The sequence below is a fragment of the Dasypus novemcinctus genome, chromosome 24 (assembly GCF_030445035.2).
Source record: "Dasypus novemcinctus isolate mDasNov1 chromosome 24, mDasNov1.1.hap2, whole genome shotgun sequence".
NCBI classification, from domain to species: domain Eukaryota; kingdom Metazoa; phylum Chordata; class Mammalia; order Cingulata; family Dasypodidae; genus Dasypus; species Dasypus novemcinctus.
Window position 1 is genome coordinate 2,278,846 of NC_080696.1, and position 21,367 is coordinate 2,300,212.

The following is a 21,367-nucleotide window of genomic DNA, read 5'->3' on the forward strand; positions in this document are numbered from 1 at the left end:
TAGTTTCTGCATCATATCTATTAGGAACGCCAAAGCAGCTGTTCCTCATCAGCACAGCACAGTTTACAAATAGCATTTTCATTTGGTTCTTTTTATGGTTTTCAAGTCTCTGCTAAAACCCTCCCATCTTTTCATGAATGTTGTTCTCTTTCCTTCCAGATTTTTTAGCGCTGCCATTATAGGTTTTTGTTTGTTTTTAGGAGGTACTGGGGATTGAACCTGGAACCTTGAACTTGGAAAGCAGGTGCTCAACCATTGAGCTACATCTGCTCCCCTATAGTTATTTTAAAGCCCCCACCTGCTGAATTCCAATATACAGGTCTACTTCTATTGACTTTCCTGTCTTGACCATGGACCATGGCTTTTCTTGCTTCTTCATATCTTGTAACTTTTTATCATACGCCAGACATTTTGTATAAAAGAAGAGTAAAGATTGAAGTAATATTACTTCCTTTCTTTTGTCAGAACACCAGGGTACGGATCTGAGTCAATCTGATCTATAATTGATCTGGGTCTGGGTTTTATTACATCTGCAGTTTGAGCTGGTTCATCACTAAATTTAAATATTTTAATGGTAGAGTCTGGACTTTCGTTTCAGCAGAGCTTTGGCTTAGAGGAACTGGCAAGATTCTGGAAATTTCTTTGTGCCTCACAGTGGAACTGAAATGTCTTTGTGCTTCTGGATGATAGGTGATCTTGTGCTTTACAACCTGGCTACCAGCTTTGAGGGCTCTAAGGAATTCTCTTTGCTCTCCAGCACCCTTGGCTCTGTCAACCTAAGGAGAGCTCTGTCCTGCTGCCTCCACCACAGCCCCAAGGGGCAGCTGCCTGTGCTCTGTGAAGGCCTGGAGAGTCTCCAGGGGGCTCTCTCAGTTCTCCTGCTCTAATCCAGGCTTCAGCAGCTAGAAGTTTAAGAAAAGGCAAAAGTACCATCTGGCCATGGAAGTCAGCACAGTTGTTGTATGGAGGGAATTGGATTGTGTTTGTTTGTTTGTTTCAGAGACTGGAGATATTTTCTGCCTTGATCTGGATGGTGGTTACACAGTGTATGTACCGGATAAATTTTATCTAAATGTACATTTAAGATTTGTGCCTTTCAGTGCATACCTTTTAAAAAATGTTTAAAAAGAAGTCTTTTTAAAGGTGTCTCAGACCACAGCCACACCGCTCCTCCAGCACTGCAGCGCTGCTTCCAGGCCACATGGCACTGCTGAGTGGCTGCTGCAGAGGTCAAAGGTCCACAAAGCCTGGAGCATGACCATCTGGCCTTTTACACAAAGGTTTGCTGACTCCTGCTTTGATACTGTTTCCTTTAAGTCATATCCCTTCTTTTTTAACCTTTTAATACTGCCCCAGAGAAAGAGAGCAGAAAGACACCCTCTATATTGTTTTTCTAAAGTCTATCCCGGGGGTGGGGGGATGGGGGATGGGTTACATGGGAACCTCTTATGTTTTTTTAATATAACGTTCTATGTGATCTATTAACTTTAATTTAAAAAAGTGTTATTTAAAAACAAAACAAAATAAAATACAGTTGTAAACAAATAATAGAAAATAAATAAAATAAAGTCCATCCCAACAGAAAGAATGTCTCTGGTAGAAACCTAAACTCTGGACCAGGCAGGTGGCCTTGGCCTTGCCCTGGGTAGAGGTTTTGCCAGAGCAGAAGGGCAGGGCCACTCTTCCAGGCTCCCTGCTGCAACAGCCAGGAAAGAAAAGTAAACTAAAATGTATCTTGTCTTTCTTCAAATTAAATACCATTAGTCTGGCTCTTACTTCTGAAAGCAAACTCTCCAGGGACACCGGATCCATCTTGCTGTAGACGTTCCAGAGATCCAAACTCACATCCTGCAACTGCAACAGGAACAACACTGAAGCAACTCCTAATCAACATCATCAACTCAATCAGAATTATGTTCTTACATTTAAAAATGACTATTTTGGTGAAAACTCAGCATGATTAGAACAATAAATCAAACTTTTGTCAACTATACAGAACCTGTAGTAAATGCTGTCTCATTTAATTTTTTAAGAACCTTTGGGGGAAGCAGACTTGGCCCAGTGGTTAGGGCATCCGTCTACCACATGGGAGGTCCGTGGTTCAAACCCTGGGCCTCCTTGACCCATGTGCAGCTGGCCCACGTGCAGTGCTGGCGCGCAAGGAGTGCCATGCCACACAGGGGTGTCCCCGCATAGGGGAGCCCCACGCGCAAGGAATGTGCCCCATAAGGAGAGCTGCCCAGCACAAAAGAAAGTGCAGCCTGCCCAGGAATGGCGCTGCACACACTGAGAGTTGATGCAGCAAGATGACGCAACAACAACAAAAAAGAAACACAGATTCCTGTGCCGCTAACAACAACAGAAGCAGACAAAAAGAAGAACATGCAGCAAAATGGACACAGAGAACTGACAACTGGGGCGGGGTGGGGGGGAGAAGGGGAGAGAAATAAATAAAATAAATCTTTAAAAAAAAAGAACCTTTGGTATATCCTTTAAATATTTCAATGATAGATATGCACACAGACATACATATACATATTGCATATGTATATTTTGCCTTTAAAATAAAAATTTTTTTTAAATTAAAAAATCAAATATAATCATTAGCATTCAAAAAAGTCATAGACTTAAGGTTCTTCCAGTCCCATCAACACTTGCTAAATGATTTAAAAACTTTTACCCCTCTTTATCAGAGGACATGCCTATTGTATTTTTATTTTTTAATTATTTCCCTTCTGATATCTCTGCCCCCTTTTTCTGGAACTTCTACTAGTCGGGTATTAGACTTTTGTCTATTTTATAACTCAATTTTTAAAAATTTTAAATATGGAATGTGTCACAAATTTGTGTGTCATCCTTGCACAGGGGCCATGCTAATCTTCTCTATCATTCCAAGTTTAGTATATGTGCTGCTAAAGCGAGCACTCCTCAGTTTTTTTCATTCCACACTTTTAGAAATTTTCCTAACTTCATCTTGCAACCCATCATATTAATTTTATCAGTTATAGTTTCCTAGATCTCCTATTTTCCATACATTATTTAACACAACATATACTTTTTCTATGGACATCAAAACTTTCGTTTCTCTCTGCATCCTAGGGGTTTTGTGTCTTAAGCTCTTCTCTATATCTTAAACTATCTTTGGGCCTTATTGAGGTGGGCTGTTTAAAAAATACCTGTTCTTTGTAACATTTATGTAATCTAAGTATCTTTCAAAAAAATAAAGTATATTAAAAAAATCTGGGGAGTGGCTGTAGCTCAAGTGGTTGAGCGCCTGCTTCCTATGTATGAGGTCCTGGGTTCAATCCCTGGTAACTCCTTAAAAAACAACAGCAACAACACTGTACCTTTTTCTTTCAAGTTAGAGATGTTTAATCAAATATCTGGTGACCCTGGCTGCCTATCCATATTTTCAAACGAGGCAATGAACAACACTAAAAGGAAGCTCTATGCTCTCAGCAAAACTGATCGGTCACCAGGAGGAAAGGACAGCCAAGAAGCTGTTACTCCAGGACGCCTCTTGTACGTTAAAGGCCAGAATGTGGACAGCATTTTTCTAAGGCAGCAGAAGTCACACAGCCAATGAGCGCCCTTTGTCTGATTTGTTCTGGAGGCTTCTTTAGAGAAGCCTCTCCCATCCCTGCCCGTTTTCCCTAGAGTGGAGGTGGCAGCCGGTCAGGGCCCGGGGCCTCTCATCCTGAGGGGGCAGAGGAGAAATGACTGAGAAAAGCCTTCGGCTGCGCTTGCAGCGTCAGCATCACCACGTGCCATTCTCTACTTTCCATTCTATCTTCTTCCTTACTGTTTAAATCTATTTCGCCCCTTTTCTCTATGCTATGGCACATACTTTCTAAGGGTGTCAGATGACTAGGTTTTTGGAGGACAGCGAGTTTTATTTCTATTTTTTAAATGAAACTTTGAATTCTGCTAATGAAATCTGAGACTTCTTACACTCCTTTTTGAGTATCATCTATCTCCCTTTTAATTCTGCTTGTTTTACCTGCTGTATTTTATTTCTTGCTTTATAAACGCAATTTTTTAAAAGTACAGAGATATTTCTCAATTTTATGCCATTGTTTCTTGCTTATACTTGTTGAATCTTTTCATAAGTGTCCCATCTGGCCTAGAGTAGGTACTCTATAACATCATCTAAATACATGCCTATTTAATGATACAATTAATTCAAGATAAAGATTACCATTATTGCCCATCATGGCCTTGTCTCCCTTCAAGCTCACTCTTAGAGCAGAAAGCACGACTTGCTGCCTTGGTCCCCACAGCTGCTGCTGCTCTGCTCTGAAGCCTATGGAGAACACTACGGTCGTGGAGCAGGAAGACACTTCCCTTCTGCTCTGCAGACTGAGCTCCTCTGCACTAGGGGTGAGGTGTGGTCCAGGTAGGTCTGCCCTGATTTCCCAGGGATGCTGCTACCTCCCAGGAGGCTAGGAGGCAGCCCTGGTCGTGGCTGCACCTGCTCTACCCCTAGCAGAAGTCCCATTTTCAGCATGACGGTGCTCCGCCTTGGTGGTCTCTTGTGCTGGGAGCAGGTTGTTTCAGGGGGATCCTCTGGGGGACAGGGTGCCCATCACACTGCCAAGCCAGCTCGTCCTCCCCAGCCTACACTCTGGATGAGCCTCTCTACAGACTCATTCACTAATTGCTGGACAAATACTTACTGGGCACCAACCAGAGGCAAGAAATGCTGAAATGAAAGACACTGTTCTTATCACAAAAGCTAGCCCTTTTATTCCTCTAGTATACAAAATCATACAAATTCTCTACCATCCCTTTCACTGCTTGTGAATAGTTTTTGAATTACATGAATCTCTGGGATGTTCCCAGAGTTTCCAGTCCAGAGAAAAGGGGTGGGAGAGTAGACACACGCAGGATGCTAGAAGCTGTACCAGGAGCAGCCCGGGATGCTGCAGGGCCACGTGGGAAGGAAAGTGCATTCAGAAGGGAAGGGGGATTAGGAGGGCAAAGCTCGCTGGGTCCCACGCATTCTCCTGACATGCTCACGCCCTCGGGACCGTAAGGACGCCACCTCAGGAAGGCACACCACTGTCCATGCCTACCTCATATTTCATGGTAAAAAATCCATCTCCTCCAATGCCCTCGAGGGCAAAGGCCTGTACAATTGGCCATTTCTCCACCACAAACATATCAAATATCTGCAGGTGACCTAGAGGAATCAAATACAACGGCATGTATCAAATATCGCCTGGAGAGAAGCCTGAGCCTGCTCTAACGTGGTTGGACAGGCATCATTTCTCACACGTTCCCTAAGGCCTCATCTAGCAAAATAGAAAAACAGGTAAAATGGTTAGACATTGAAACTAACCATGGAAGCCAAGGAAAATTCAAACCACAAATCAGTTACGGAAATTTAGATTGCTCTATGGTATAGTTTCACAGTTTGGTTTCTAAGTAAGCAAGCAAGAAGTAAATAAGTACATAAATAAATAGTGGCATATTACATCCAACTTGCATCATTTAGTGATTATAATTATTAACAGACCTAAACTTGGCTCCTGTCCCTCAAGAACCAAAGCCAAACAACTCCCTAAAAGGAAAATTACCAAATACAAATTTTCCTTTAACAATAGCTTCACTGTTAAAGGTTGTTTTTTTAAGGTATAAGCCTGCTAAATTTGTTGATTTTTTGGTTTTACACATCCTTTTCTGAACCTAGCTATGTCATCAAATTTTTTATAACAAATATTCAAATTACTATTCTAACTGCCAGGAGGCCCCCCCATCTGTACTTACACACATGTATTTATGCACCATAAGGGATACAAAGTAGATGCTGTGACAGTCTGAAGCTTGTTGTGGATGCAGAAAAGACCGTGTCCTTAGAGGAGATCCACCCTGGCACGTAACCACTGCAGGGGACTCTGGACCAGCTCCCTCAGGCAGGGGCCTCTGGTTAGATGGTGGGACCCAGCGAGGGTCTTAACCCTCTTACTGGAGTCCTTCATAAATGGAGGAATAAAAGCAGCAGGCACAGATAAAAGCTGCAGAGACAGAGGACCCCGAGAGGCTGAGGGGGAGGTCCCAGAGGCGGGAGGCTGGAATCAGCGGAGCAAATCAGAAGCAGGTCCCCAAGAGGGTGAGAGTTCAGGAGGAGAGGGCAGAGTCAAGTCGCTGCCTGGTCACCCACAGCTGCAGCCTGATGAGGCAGCATTTCTCATGATACCTTGATTTAGACACTTTCCTGGCCTCAGAACTGTAAGCTTGCAACCTAATAATTCCCATTGCAAAAGCCAACCCATTTCCAGTGTATTGCTCCCAGAAACTTTCAGCAAACTAAAACAGATGTCAATTGTGATAAATCCCTTATCAGTTCTCTTCCCTGACTGGACCGTTGAGTTGCTGTGGCAATGTCACAGTTATGGGAACAAGCTTGCATATGAAGATTCCCCAAATTTTCATCCTGCTTGACCTTTGCTTTTAGAACAAATGGATCAATGGGTGTCCTAGCTGAACACCTCCAATAAAAAGATACATAGAAGTATTTTGATTCACACACCACCCAAGCAAGGTTCTAAAATGGCTTGTGCCAGATGCTCACCTTGGGAGCTGTAAGGAATGCCAATTTTACTACAGTCTCGAACCATGTCCACAAAACTGGAAATTTTAAATTCTTCTGCAGCTTCTTCATCTTCATACTAGAGAGGAAAATTGAAAGGAAAACAGGCCCTGATGAGACGTCACACAAAGCCCCTTGCTTTCTGTGTTCTTTCAATCAGAGTTGTCCCAGATGACATTTACATATAGCCCCACCCAAGGGGTATTTCCAAAGCCAATTTTTGTGTTTGCTAGTCAGAAACACTTGTCATTCCCTTACTTAGGCTGTACACCAACAACTCAAAACATCAGTCTCAAATGCAAGAGATGAAAACTGTCCTCAAAAATCCTTAAAACTTCACGTGGAAATAGGGTTCTTGACCAATATCAGGTCACCAGTTCTGTGAAATCCCAAATCCCAATCTGATTTCCAGCCAAACCCTTGAAAAGGGACAAGGAAAGGGAAGCAGAAACAAGAGCTCCCCTGGGAAGGTCACAGCCCTGTGACATGCTCTGGAGCGGCCGCAGGCCTAGCGCCCTGAGTCCGGCGCAAGCGAGGCAGAGCAGGGCAGGACGCTGACCCGGCCCCAGTGTCGGCAGCCCTCCCATCCTCCTTCGGGCACACAACTCATCTCCAAGTTAGCCTCAAAACAGAATGTGACACCTTCCACTTAAACCCAGTCACTGCTTCTGTGTAACCATACCCTGCCATCTGCCCTTTTCAGGGGCTTCCTGTTCCAGACCAACACCTTCCTGGAAGAGAATTCTAGAATTCTAGAGAGTCTCTAGGTACCTTTTCTGTCCTTTCTCCTCACCTCATTTTCAGTCATGCAGTGGAAATGCAGATTTCTCCAATGGGCCACATAAGGTAAGAGATAGCGATAGTTTACAGGATTACAATACAGGTGGACACTATCGGATTTAATCAACAGAATGACATCTGCAAGAGAAAAAAATAAAAACACAAGATGATCAAAGGCATTTTGTTTAGATATATTTTGCCCACAAAAATAGTAAAGCCACTAAAACTATTTCAGAAACAAAGTAACAAAGTACTAAACTGAATATTATTTATTTAATTAGGAAATGTGTTTCAAAATGACTGTAGAACTCTCAAGTGCTGAAAGCAAAGATTTCTTGGGTCCAATGAACTGCTCCCACCACGGTGGCCCTCTAATCATAGTACAGCCACAGAATAAACCGAAGAAGAGACTTCAGCTACTTAAGCATTCATTACATTTTGCAAAATTCAACACAGTCAAATCTGTGGTGCTGAACTTCCGCTGGGCAGGCACTTGCTGCAGAGATTAATACTAAATATGAAGTAGAAACCCCATGCCTACGGCCCCTGTGGCAGAAAAACAGCACCAAACATGGCCAGGGTCTGGTTCTCCCGCAGGCATCTGTGTCTGCAGCTCTTGGCTGTTGTCCCATCTGGCTTGGGCAGCGTCCTTGGTGGGCCCAAGGACACTGTCTGTCAGCTTTGGGAAGGTTACTGTGTAAGTTAACTGCATACACAGGAAAGGCTGGGAGGAAGGAAGCAGAGAAAAGTGGAAAGGGCCTCTATCAATGATTCACAGATTTAGGGAGCAGACATCAATGTTTGTGGTCAAATGAATAAAGCAACACCAGGTAAACTACCAGGAGAGTTATGGAATGGGGTGAGCAGTGTGGACACAGGAAGGAAGGGAAGGAAAGCAGCCATCCTTCCAAAAGGAAAATTATGCCCCGTCTCCAGGCAGGCCCACATGTCCCTCAGGGCACAAAGCTGTCCTCAGCTGAAAACATCTGTGTTCAAGCCTCCCCTGGCTGCTTCACCACAGCTGCCTGTCTCTGGTCCAGTTCTCTTTGCCTACTTGTGTCCTCTGACCCACCAGGCAGAGAAGACATACTGCCAATGCTGCCGCATCTGCAAAGGCTCCTGGGCAATAGCCCTCGGCAGCCAAGACAGGAAGAGGGTCTCAGAGGCAGGGAAGGGAATGTGAGCAAAAAGCCTGCACTGTAGCCACAGAGAAAACACCTCCCAAAGACAGCAGGACAAAGGGCCTTGGCGCCTACGCTGAAGAGCCCCGGGAGTCTCCCAGGAGGCTCAACCTGCAGGCTCGTCCTTGACTCAAAAAGCGTTGTTGATGTGGGAGGAATGGGGTGAGGGAGTGGGTGTATATGGGGACCTCTTATATTTTTTTAATGTAACATTGAAAAAAACTTAAAGAGAGGAAAAGCCTTTTAAAAAGGGCTTTTAAAGGACAGTAGTACCCAAGCTGAGCTCCCACAGTGCAGGGTCGAGCGCAAGCAAGAGGACATCTAGTACTTGGCCAAGAAAATACAAAGCTAAACACTCCTGTTTACTGCTCTCCCTAAGCTTATTTATCCAGTATACATATTCTGAAAAGTACTTGTCACTACTCATACTATTTAAAACATCAGCAAAGAAGAAATGTTGCTCTTCATTATTAAAAAGGCAAAATAATTACTGGGGCTCTGGGCTATTTTAAATTTGATCACATCCCCCACAGAAAAAGACCATGCAGTAAAGATTCGAGGAAATAACCTTCTCCTCCCACACATTCAAGTTTACCAATAGACACTTACCGTCTAGAACTTCTTCCGAAAACCCTGTTTTCTCAAAATCACTGGTATTCTGATTGTACAAACCAAAGAGAAGATAATTTGCCAGCTCTCTGCAGCCTTCATTGTACCTGCTATCGATGCCTACAAAGCAAAAAAGGCTGTGGTCAGCGCTACTGGACAGTGGGGCACCAATGACCCCAATACTTTACCCTGCTCAACAAAGCGACGGCTGCACTGAAGGCAGAAACTCAGACCAGATTCATGCCTGAAACCAAACTAAGCAACACTCTTGAGGCCTCAGAAGTGTCCCTACGCAGATTCCAAAATCTAGAATAGTTGAGACAAATGCACAGACTATTGAGGCTGTTCATTTCCAAAAAAGCAATTCTGTTTTTGCTTTCAAGTATCCATTTTGAAAAGTACTTGCTAAGTTTGAATAAATTAATTGCAAATTAAAGTTAGCAGGAAGCGGCTGTGGCTCACTCAGTTGGGCTCCCGTCCACCATACGGGAGGCCCTGGGTTCGCGTCCCGGGGCCTCCTTGAGAAGGCAGGCTCGCCCACATGCCGCAGAGCGCCACCGGCCCACGGATGCCGCAGAGCGCCACCGGCCCACGGATGCCGCAGAGCACCGCCCGGCTCACAAGCACCGTGGAGAGCTGACTCCGCAAGGTGTGCAACAAAAAAAGGGAGAAGCAAAAAAAAAAACGCAGAAGAGAGCGCAGCAAATGGACACAGAACAGACAATAAGCACGCCACAAGGGGGGAGGGAAATAAAAATAAAATAAATACAGACACAGAATGCACAACGAATGGACACAGAGAACAGACAACAAGCAAAAAGCCACAGGGTGGATGGGGGGAGGGGGATAAAAAAATTAGCTACAATGAATACCTGAAGAGAAATAATTAGAACAAATACAACACAGGACTTGATTTCCTTGCATTAGTCAAAGGTGTGTGACAATCTAGAAATCTTCAAAATCAATTAACATTTCCTTAAAAGGGGCTAACAGCAATTACTATTATATAACAATTAGTAAACTTATGATACAAGTTTCCTGACATGTATTTCCTGAGTGAACCCCAATGATCATTTTTAAAAACAAGGAATGTTGACGGTTGAAATAAAATAAAACAGTTCATGGCTTCTAAGCAATAATTTTTTTAAACCAAAAGAAAATCCTGAACAGCATTATAACAGGATAAATTAAAGCTCTTCTATCACATGTAGAAATGTGCTATTGTCAATTAAGTAACATACAACTTTTCAAAGTAAAGGAAAACAAATGAAGAGATTAAAAAGCGATTCTGTCTAATCTAAGAGTACACTGATTTCTACAAATGTCAAAAAGGAGTTTGAGCAGGTCAATTGCCTATAGTTTTCTTGTGGTACATTTAAAGAAGGGGGGCGGAGGGACACTCTTCTTGCTTCTGAAAGCAAAAACTTATTGGAATTAAAGAATTAAGACAACACAGTTATGTTCCTCTGTTCTGAGGTCATTAGAGCTCATTTGCAGCCAAACACCCACTCAGCTCATACTGGAAACTCTCAAGCTTCAACCCCAGTTAAGGCTGGTCTGCAGGGAAAAAGGAAGGGCACTGTTCTGCTTCGCCTCTTTGCATCTCTTTGATTTCCTACTGCCTGGATGAGACCAAATACAGAGTAATTAAACATTTCTTTTTCTAAAAAGTCACCCTTTTCTTGTTGTTTTATACTTTTTCTCATAGGAAAGATTTTTTTCTACAACAGTGAACAGGTGAACCATGGTTTATATCTAAAGAATAAACTTTCCATGTGCTGCAGATACTAAAAACATGAGAGGAGAAGAAATAATCTAGATTAAAATGCATATTCAAAGTAGCATATAAAAACATTTCTTGGCATTGTTTTTGTTATAGTACTACACAAGGGAAACAATAAGGAAAAAACCTATCCTGATCATCTTCAATGTGATTAAAAACAAACATTTCACACAATGGTAATTAATCTGTATTTCACACTCAGATGGGGGTGGAGGAGCACTTCCCTTGTCGTTCCAGACCTTGCAGATGCTTGCACCACACAGGCCACGCTTCCGCCCACACCAGGACCACGCTGGCCACGCTTCCATTCACACCAGGACCACACTGGTCATACTTCTGTCCACACCAGGACCACACCGGCCACACTTCCGTCACACCAGGACCACGCCGGCCACACTACCATCCACACCAAGGATGCCCCACCACTGCTATGTGCTACTCTATCAAGACCATCCTAAGACAGTTTCTAGAATAAAAATAAATAGAAAAAAAGATGTTAATATGCATGTTGCCGTATTTTACAATGTTTGCAACAAAATGTAAACATGGCTGAACCTACAGCACCCTTAGTTATATAATATAATTTTTCAATCCTGATTGTGGGTGATTCCAAAACTAAAATGAAGGCATCAAATTGGACCATTCCTTTCTCTTTTTTTTCCCCTCCCCTTTTCCTCCCTTGCCCTGCTGTTTTTGCTGTCTGTGTGCATTCGCTGTATGATCTTCTACATCTATTTCTCTTTTTGTCTTCTCTGATTTCTCCTCTAGGTATCACCGGGATTCGATTCTGGGGACCTCTGATGTGGAGAGAGGCTCCCTGTCAATTGCACTACCTCAGTTCCTGGTCTCTGCTGTGCTTCACCTCGACTCTCCTCTTGGTCTCGCCTTTGTTGTGTCATCATCTCGCTGGATGACTCACTTCACAGGCACTGGCTCACTGTGCGGGCACTCGGCTCATCACGCAGGCACTGTCTCGCCACGCGGGCACCAGCACAGGCATCGGCTCACCACGCGGGCACTGGCTTGCCACACAGGAATGCTTTCTCTTCTTCTTTTTTACCAGGAGACTCCAGGGATTGAATCTGGGTTCTCCTATATCGTAGCAGAAGCCCTGTCACTTGAGCCACATCTGCGTCCCATAGACTGCGTCTTTTTCTCACCAAAATATATTTTCCAAACTCAATTCAGAAGTTTGGTACTTCAGAAATCTTTTTGCTTGCGTTTCCGAGATGTTTGCTCAGAAATTGCTAGTACTTATTATAATGTTTTTAAAAATCATTCATCTTAATGCAAATGATCAGGTCAGAGAAACTGTGATTTGGACAACAGGTTTCCCACATCACTTAGTTTATAAATGTATAATGTAGTCCTGGAGGACAAGTGCCTGTTAGTCTAGATGTCCTTGAGCCAACTGGTGTGCACAAAACAGACAGGCTGCAGGAGAAGTGTGAGTGCCATGAGGAAGGGGGATCTGGGACCAACAGGCAGTTGTCTTTTCTGAACACACATGCCCACATGGGCTAAACACATGGGTTGGAGGGCTGGCGTCCACATAAAACCCTGCTGCTCATCTACGCCACAGAGAGACACAGGGAGCAATAGCCTTATACGCAGGACATTCACGGTCTTTTCCGTCACGTTCTTCATTTCTCCAGTTATGAAAGTCATGGACATGGCCACAGTTCAGACATACCCATGGCTGTTTTTCATCTACTACATCTTTCCTCTTTATACTAGGAAATGCAAGTGTGTTGAACGCTACAGGGACTGAGGTCGGGCCGCGCTGATTTCCTGTCTTCAAGCTTCTAAATGCTTCGCTGTGGGAGTGTGGGAAAGGCTTTCTGCAGCCACAGCAAGGCGACACCACAAGGTCAATTAATGAGCCATCTTGTAGCTGATGGGTTTCAATTTCCACCTTTTTTTCCTCCCTCTGAGCTGACCTGGTTTCACACAGGCTGAATACATGTCCACATACTGATGGTTCTCTGCATATTCCAGGCTGGGAATCTTGTGTGAAACCATTATGTGGATGCAAAAGGACTCCAGTGGTGCTCAAGCCATCCACCTGCCTGATGCCTTCCATTTGGCTGCTTCACCCCAAGACAGATGTTTTTTGATGAGTCAAACCCTAAAGCATAAATCGTGCTGTAATGGGGGGATTCCTTTCACATATGATTCTACAGGCAAATCTTGATATAGTGCTTTACACTGACAGTGTATCAGAATTATTTTGACTTCCAGGAACTGAGTCAGTTACGACAAAATCGACAGGACTTTCAGTCGATCCACCCACCTGAAGCCGTTCAGTGTTGTCATGAGTATCTTCAGCCACCACTGCCCAGGCCCGGATAAGGTACCTGTTCTACCAGGCTGATCTTTGTAGCCTGAGGGGAAAGAAACGTGCACAGCGCTGCCTCACCCCCTTGCCCGAGGTCTTTTAAACAAAACAAACCTACTTTTCCACTGTTCTCTATCGCCACAATAAGACAATGAGTTCACCGTATTTTACTGGTGCTTCAGATGGATGACTTTCTTGATCAGGAGAAAATGTAACCTTGCCTGTCCTTCTCAAATCTTTCCTCACTGATCAGGAGCCCAGGGATACCTTTTGCGTTATTTCTGGACAATGGTTGGTGGTCTAACCTCAGTGTGGCCCCCTAGACCGGCATCAAGGGGGTGAAGCATGTGGGTGTGTGGAGAGGGAGGAGACTGCCTGGCATGCCACCAGCAACCACCGCACTGCTGCTCAAGCTGACCACAGCACCAAGCACTCAGGAGCCACAGGCAGGGGAGGAGCGTGGCCCGCTTTGTGGTGCTCCCACAGGGCTCAAGACAGGTCCGGTGGCACGGCAGGGATGGTGCTGCTGGTGGAGGTTGCGCCCCGATGGTCCCTCCGCCTCACACTGCCTCTGCATCACTGACAGCTCCAAAAAGCAATTCTTGACAACAAAAAGAACCAGAAAACATGGCCCAATTCCGGCCATGAGACCTTGGAACACTCAGTTGGATTAGGAAAAGGGGTCAGAAAAATATTCACTTCTCAAGGAGATCCTTACCAAAACATGAAGGATCACAAAAAGGCTGATTAAGGTAGGCTGGATGGGAAGCGGACTTGGCCCAATGGATAGGGCGTCTGCTTACCACATGGGAGGTCCACAGTTCAAACCCCAGGCACTCCTCCACCGGTGTGGAGCTGGCCCATGTGCAGTGCTGATGCACGCAAGGGGTGCTGCGACATGCAGGGGTGCCCCCGCATAGGGGAGCCCCACGCGCAAGGAGTGCGCCCTGCAAGGAGAGCCGCCCAGCGCGAAAGAAAGTGCAGACTGCCCAGGAATGGCGCTGCCCACACGGAGAGTTGACACAGCACGATGACGCAACCAAAAGACACACAGATTCCCGGTGATAAGGACAGAAGCTGTCACAGAAGAACACGCAGCGAATGGACACAGAGAGCAGACAATAGGGGCAGGGGGGTGGGAAGGGGAGAGAAATAAATAAAAAATAAATCTTTAAAAAAAAAGGTAGGATGGAAAGAACCCAAAAAGTGAGGACGTAGACAAGTGGACGGAACCACATAAAACCTGTGGTCTCCAGGCTCAAGGCCCAGCACTGTCCTAGGTTCTGGGGTGCAGTCGAGCTCACAGCAAGTATAATAGGGCTGATACAAACAAACAAAAGGAAACTAAACAATACTGTCTTCACTACTGTCCTCAATGCCTCTGACACATACACTTCGTACTTGCTGAGTTTCCCAGACCCAGAGCTATGGGCAAGGGGGCTGCGCCACAAGCAGGAAGCAGCCGTCTATGGAAGGAGAGGAGGAAGGTATTGGAGCAAAAGCTCTCGGATGGAAATCCAGCTAGAATTTGGGAAAGAGGGCCAGTGGAAAGCGGGGGGAGGCCTGGACTGCCCCGTGGCAGAGGGCTCTCCAACAGGACTCCTTTCTAAGCTGGGATCAAGGAGCACAGCCTGTTCCATCCCATCCAACACTCCAATGAAGGGAGGGGTGAAAAATGAAAAGCAGCAAGGGCCGGAAGCTGAAAGAGCTTGCGTTTCATAACCAGTGGGCTGGTGGGCCTGGCTCGGCATCCCCTTCAAGGGTTCCAGCTGAATAAAGTGCCACACTGGGGTTACCAGGCCCTGCTACCCTGGCACAGCCAACTGGACTCAGGCTGGGCATCTGACCTAAGGACAGCCACCATCTGAAGCTCAGCCAGGAGCCCCTGAGATGATTTGGTAAAGTACCTCCTACGAGGACACTTAGAGCCCAGAGTCTTCCTCTGATGTCTGGACCTTAGCCAGCAAAAGGGCTGAGTGGGAGCCAAGATGAAGCCCCAGAGAGGTGGGAGGTGGCCAGTTGCAGGGCCCAGGGACCAACAGAGGCCCCGCCTGCAGCCTGAGGAGGCTGAGCTTCCTTGGGCTGCAGCAGCTCAGTTCCACAGGGCCTCACAGCACAGCTCTCCTGGCAGGAAGCCTCATCAGTGACCCACATTTTCTTATAGTAATCCCAAGGGCCCTGATGGTACCAACCAGGCCCCAGGCCTGCTGGTGGGCTTCGGTAATGGCATCTTCATGCCGGCTGTGGCGCCACTGCTCACAGCCTGGGGGTCCTCCATTCTGCCCTGCTCCTGGTTGAGCCTCCAGAGCCTGGAATCATCTATGGCCCAGCAAGGAGGCCGCAAGGAGGTATATGTTCAAAAATGTCAAATCTTTGGAACTAGAATTCACTGTGAGGAAACACAGAAGCCAGCCTCCAAGGAGTCAGCGTCCGTCCTTGGCCTCTAAGAGTGCAGCCCCCGCCTCTCCTTTCCTGGCATCTTACTTGGTCGGTGTCACGGCCGTATTCCCCAACGCCTGCCTAGGGTGCACGGCCACTGCCAAGCGGGCAGGTAAACAGACATGCGCTGGGGACGGGCAGCACCTGACAGCGAGGCTGACAGTCCCCATGCGGGGTGGGGGCTTCGGAAGCTGGAAGCTGCATCTCCAGAGCTGCAACTGGGTGCAGCAGCGCCTACCAGGGGCTGCGTCCTCACCCCTCGTTTGCTCCGTGCTGGCTCCATGACCTTGGGTAGCCTTTCTTGTCTGAGTACACAAACGGTATTTGGAGAATGGATTATGGGTATGCCATGACCCGTTGAGGGTGTTCTTTTCTTTCTCCCTTTGTAATGATAAATGTTAAACCATTTTTTTAGAAAACACTCATAAATTTACAGTGGGACAGAAGTTCTGTTTGAATCCTGTTTATCTGGCTCCCTCAGTAAAGTCCGAATTCAGTCATGTAATTGTCGTCTTGGTGTTTAAGACTCAGTGAAGTACCTGCAGCAGGGAGGCCTCTGCAGTGGGTACATAAAGCGGGACCTCCTCCAGGGTGGCTGTATTCAAACATTATTATGTGACATAGTATGAAAAAGACTGGGAAGTAAATTAATCCTGAGTCACCTAGGCTGGGTTATTCCTCTCAGAAAACAGAGAATATGTAATTCATTTTATAACAGTTTCTATGCAAAATATTTTGATATGCTTTACACTTGGGAGGAATAAACTTCTCTGAATAATAAAATTATTGTTAGAAAAAGAAAAGCACGCTTGACATATGTACAACATAGAAGAATCTCAAAGTAATGATGCTGAGTGAAAGAAGTTAGACAAAAAAAACCATACATACTGTATGACTCCACTGATATAAAATTTTAGGAAATGCAAACTAACATGTAGGGACAAAGAGCAGATCAGCAGCTACCTGGGGAAGAGGGAGGGGCACAAGGAAACTTCTGGATGGATATGTGTGCACTAGCTTCATTGTGGTAGTCATTTCACAGCTACACACACATAAAAACTACACAATTGTACACTTTACGTGCGATTTATTACACATCAATTATACAACCATAAAGCTGTTAAAAATAGATTATTGGGTTCTGATCATTAGAACATTCCCTACACCGTAACAGTTAAATGACAAATGCTAAAATAGAGGTGAATTGGGTCAGAGTTGCCAGTAAGGGTATTTCAGGGGTTAAAAAGCAGCTCAACAAGCAATGAGAGGCAAGGGCTAGTCTAATTACCTGGAAAAGGAGAATTCACTAAACTTCAGGAGCTGTTTTAAAATACACAAATCCCTCACTCATTTCTTCCTTCATTTTCATATAAAGTTTTCTTTGTCCGGAACGTTTATTAACTTTATACTTCCATTCTCACACCCAACCCCAAACACTTATTTGTGGTCTCATAAAAACAAAGGTCCCGTGGCATTCTTATAAATCAGCCCTTTCTCAATCTTTCAGTAGTCTATATTCAAACAGATTACTTGATTAATTTTATGCTGCCTATTTCTATTAACAGAAATAACAGCCTACGTACAGGAGCAGACAGGTGGGGTCATTCATGGGCTAATCCATGGCCCAGGGGACCCTCAGCCTCCGGTAGTGGGGTTGGGGAGGGGTCCTGGGAGTTCCCACAGCTGCGCGTGGCTCCTGGGAGCCGTCTTCTGTGCTCTATGGAGTCTCGCCAACCTCGGGCTGGGCGAGGGGGGGGAACAGGTTCAAACCCAGAACCTGGATGGCTCCAGAGGGCACGCTTTCCACCGTTCTGCACACCGCTGCGCCCGCTCGTAAAGCGAAACGCAGACGCTATTACTGCAGAGACAGCACTGCAAGAACTGAGGAAGGGCCCAGGGGGCTGGGGGACACACCTCCAGAGCTAACGACCCCACTGCTACGGCTCAATGCTTGGGATACAAATGGCCAAGAGACAAAGGATGCGGTCAATGTGAGTCCAGTGTACACAAACCTCCAAAATATATTAAGTGAAGAGAAAATGGTTAACAATAGCATATACAACACGTTCCCACTTGTGCTGTTTTTAATAAGACGTGGTTGACAATGTTATGTCTGAGGAGTAGGATGTGGTACCTGGGAGGGTACTATCTAAATTTCTTAACTACGTGCTTTTTTTATAATAACTTAAATTTTTTTTTACAGAACAAACCAATCCTCAATTCTGCCACCCTGTGACCCTGAGCAAGTCTATTTCTGAAAAAGAGGGCTGTCTCTCTCCACTCCCTGGCAAAGGGCTGTGAGGAGAAATGCACTAAGATGGGCCAGCCTGCGCTGTGGCAGTCTCCCCACCTCACTGGCCTTCACCCAGCCTCCTGAAACAGCAACACATTTCCGGGCGACGAGGGAGAAGGCCACACACGCACCCTTGACCTCAGAATCCTGCTCTCAGGGTGCCCCTGCCAATAGGCAGCCAAGGCACGCCGGCCCTGGGGCGCAGTGCTCACCTAGGATGCAGAGGATCCCATCAGGCGGAGGCTTGCTGCTCTGGGTCAGGAGGCTCTGCACATGGCGGAGGCGGCAGCAGCTGCAACGAGAGGGGCAGCTCCCTGAGCACCAGCCGCCCGGGGAGGGTGCGGCACCGGAGGGTGCGACAGGCCCGCAAGAGCACGGAGCGAGGACACCGGCCGGTCTGTGTCGGAGTGCGCACCACGACCAAGCAGAACTTACTCCAGAGATGCAAAGCTGGTTCCACATTTTAAAACAATTTATATAACCCATTATATTAACAGGCTAAAGAAGAAAAAAATTCACAACCATAAAAAACACAAAAATCATTTGACCTTTTTTTTTTTAAGTGCCCAGAAAACTAAGAATAGATGTTACCTCGACTTTACAGCTAATTTTGTACTTAATGGTGAAAGATGGTATGTTTTTCCCTAAGATTAGAATGGTAAGGATGTCTGCCCTCACACCTATTCACCATAGTCCTGGAAGTTCAAGCCAGAACAACAAGGCAAGAAAAGGAAAGAAAAGGCATACAGAACAGAAAGAATAAAACTGTCACTATTTCCAGATGACATGATGGTCTACATAGGGAATTTCAAAGAAACTATCAAAAAACTACTAGAAAAAGTAAGTTCAACAAGGTGAGAGGATATGAGACAATAACTTAAAAATTTGCCATATAAAAAACAATTGTATTTCTGTAAATCAGAATAAACACATGGAAACCAAAATTAAAAGTACAACACCATTTACAAGCTCTCAAAAATGAAATATTCAGGTATAAATCTAACAAAATATGCACAGGACTTAAGTGACAACAAAAAAACACAGATGAAAGAAATCCAATATCTAAATAAATGGAAAAATATACCATGTTCATGGGCTGGACGGCTTGCCGTAGTATAAAGGTTAATTCTCCCCAGTTTGATATATAGGCTTAACACAATTTCTATCAAAATCCCAGCTAAGGGGAGTGCATGTGGCTCAGTGGTTGAGTGCCGGCTTCCCACATATGAGGTCCCAGGTTCAATCCCAGCTCCAGTACCTCAAAAAAAAACAAAACAAAACAAACAAACAAAAAAAAAACCCATCAAGATTTTTTGAGGCTATAGATAAGATTATTCTAAAAACGTATATGGGGAATGCAAAGCAGCTAGACTAGTTAAAATAATTTTGAGGGAAACGGACTTGGCCCAGTGGTTAGGGCGTCCGTCTACCACATGGGAGGTCCGCGGTTCAAACCCCGGGCCTCCCTGACCTGTGGGGTGCTGGCCCATGCGCAGTGCTGATGCGCGCAAGGAGTGCCGTGCCATGCAGGGGTGTCCCCCGCGTAGGGGAGCCCCACGCGCAAGGAGTGCACCCCGTAAGGAGAGCCGCCCAGCGCGAAAGAAAGTGTAGCCTGCCCAGGAATGGCGCCGCCCACGCTTCCCGGCTGCTGACGACGACAACAGAAGCAGACAAAGAAACAAGACGCAGCAAATAGACACAGAGGACAGACAACAGGCGGGGGGGGGGGGGGGTATTAAATAAATCTTTTAAAAATAATAATAATAATAATAATTTTGAGAAAGAATAATAAAGTGGGAGGAATCACTTTACCTGCCTTCAAGACATAGAGCTAAAGTAGCTAAGAAGAGTGGTATAGGCTGATGAAGAGAGACTTGATTCAGTGGAACAGAACAGAGAAGACAGAACTAGACTCATACCAGGACAGCCAATTAATTTTTGACAAAGGTACAAAAGTAATTGAGTGGAGGAAGACCAATCTTTTCAACAGTCGGTGCTGGAACAACTACATATCCATAGACAAAAAAATAAAATTAACTGCAACCTAAAGTTTATTCAAAAGCTAACTCAACATAGATCACTGATTTAAAAGCTATAAAACGTTTAGATGAAAATATAGTTTTACAAAACCATGTTTTTCCTGCTGCCACCCTCTCACCTTCACCGGGCTAAATTCTACTTATTCTTCGGGCCTTTTTCTCAGGGAGCACCTTCCCCTGGAAGCTCCCCCAGGGGAGGCTGGAGGTCCTTGCCTGTGACTGGGCCGCTGGAAAGGTGCGCTACCATCTCTCCCCTACATTGGCATCTAGGGAGGGGCCCTGCCAGTCTAGCTCCATCACCGCCTCTCCCATGCCGGCAAGAGCAAGAGCAAGACACGGCTCATCAAAAAGGAGCAACACTGCTCCAGAGCTTCCTTCTGGGCCTCCTTGGACCATGCTTCCTCACCATCACCATTATGCATGAGCTGTTTTCAAACCAGGCACACACTCTGCACTTTTCTTTAGACCTATTCAAGTCAGCCCTACTCGTGTCGTATCCTCATCTCAGCACAGTGTGGGCACGTGAAGAGTATACCTGTATGTTAATAGCTAAGAATTAATATCTGGGTAATGGTAATAGTCTCTATTTTGACAGGATGTTGGGTTATATAAGTGAAAACACTTGTCAAAACTACGCAAAATATTACACTTGAGATTTATGAAGTATATATCAAAGGAAAAAAGCCATAGTCAAACACTGAACTCTAGTTAATGTGTGTTGACATATTTAGAGGGAAGTATATTATTGCCTGCAAGTTATTTTGAAATGCACCAAAAATAATATGAATTGAGTAGATAAAGGGATGGATCAATGGATAGAAAGATGTGTGATAAAGTTAGTAAAATGTTGATGGACGATTCTGGCAGTGTTTGTTCATAGTTTGATGATTTTTTTAAAGATCTATTTTATTTCTCTCCTCCTCCCTGCCCCCTCCATTGTCTGCTCTCTTGTGTCCATTCGCTGTGTGTTCTTCTGTATCCACTTACATTCTCGGCAGCGTCAGAAATCTGTGTCTCTTTTTATTATGTCATCTTGCTGCATCAGCTCTGCATGTGTGTGGCACCACTCCTGGGCAAGCTGTGCTTTTTTCCAAACGAGGCAGTTCTCCTTGCGGGGCACACTCCTTGTGCATGGGGCTCCCCTACACGGGAGACACCCTTGCATGGCATGACACTCCCTGCACATGGCAGCACTGCGCGTGGGCCAGCTCACCACACAGGCCAGGAAGCCCTGGGTTTGAAACCTGGACCTCCTGTGTGGCAGGCAGATGCTCTATCAGTTGAGACACATTCGCTTCCCTGATGATATATTT

At 45.4% G+C, this 21,367-nt stretch overlaps 1 protein-coding gene, 1 non-coding gene and 1 pseudogene across 2 annotated transcripts in view; all 3 read right to left on the reverse strand.

The window, feature by feature from the left end:
* DNAAF9 (dynein axonemal assembly factor 9) overlaps positions 1 to 21,367 on the reverse strand; it is a 131,188-nt gene that overhangs the window by 73,349 nt on the left and 36,472 nt on the right. The window contains exons 3-8 of the mRNA XM_058287457.2: positions 18,228 to 18,307; positions 9,163 to 9,282; positions 7,386 to 7,510; positions 6,575 to 6,671; positions 5,076 to 5,182; positions 1,777 to 1,854 (exon numbers count right to left, since the gene is read on the reverse strand). Of these exons, the coding sequence (XP_058143440.2) occupies positions 1,777 to 1,854; positions 5,076 to 5,182; positions 6,575 to 6,671; positions 7,386 to 7,510; positions 9,163 to 9,282; positions 18,228 to 18,307 (607 nt within the window). The remainder of the gene's footprint in view (positions 1 to 1,776; positions 1,855 to 5,075; positions 5,183 to 6,574; positions 6,672 to 7,385; positions 7,511 to 9,162; positions 9,283 to 18,227; positions 18,308 to 21,367) is intronic.
* LOC111765552 (U6 spliceosomal RNA) lies at positions 2,821 to 2,925 on the reverse strand. Its single transcript, XR_002797858.1, has one exon. It is a non-coding gene; the product is annotated as a U6 spliceosomal RNA (small nuclear RNA).
* On the reverse strand, positions 12,248 to 15,561 carry LOC139437540 (E3 ubiquitin-protein ligase pellino homolog 1 pseudogene; annotated as a pseudogene).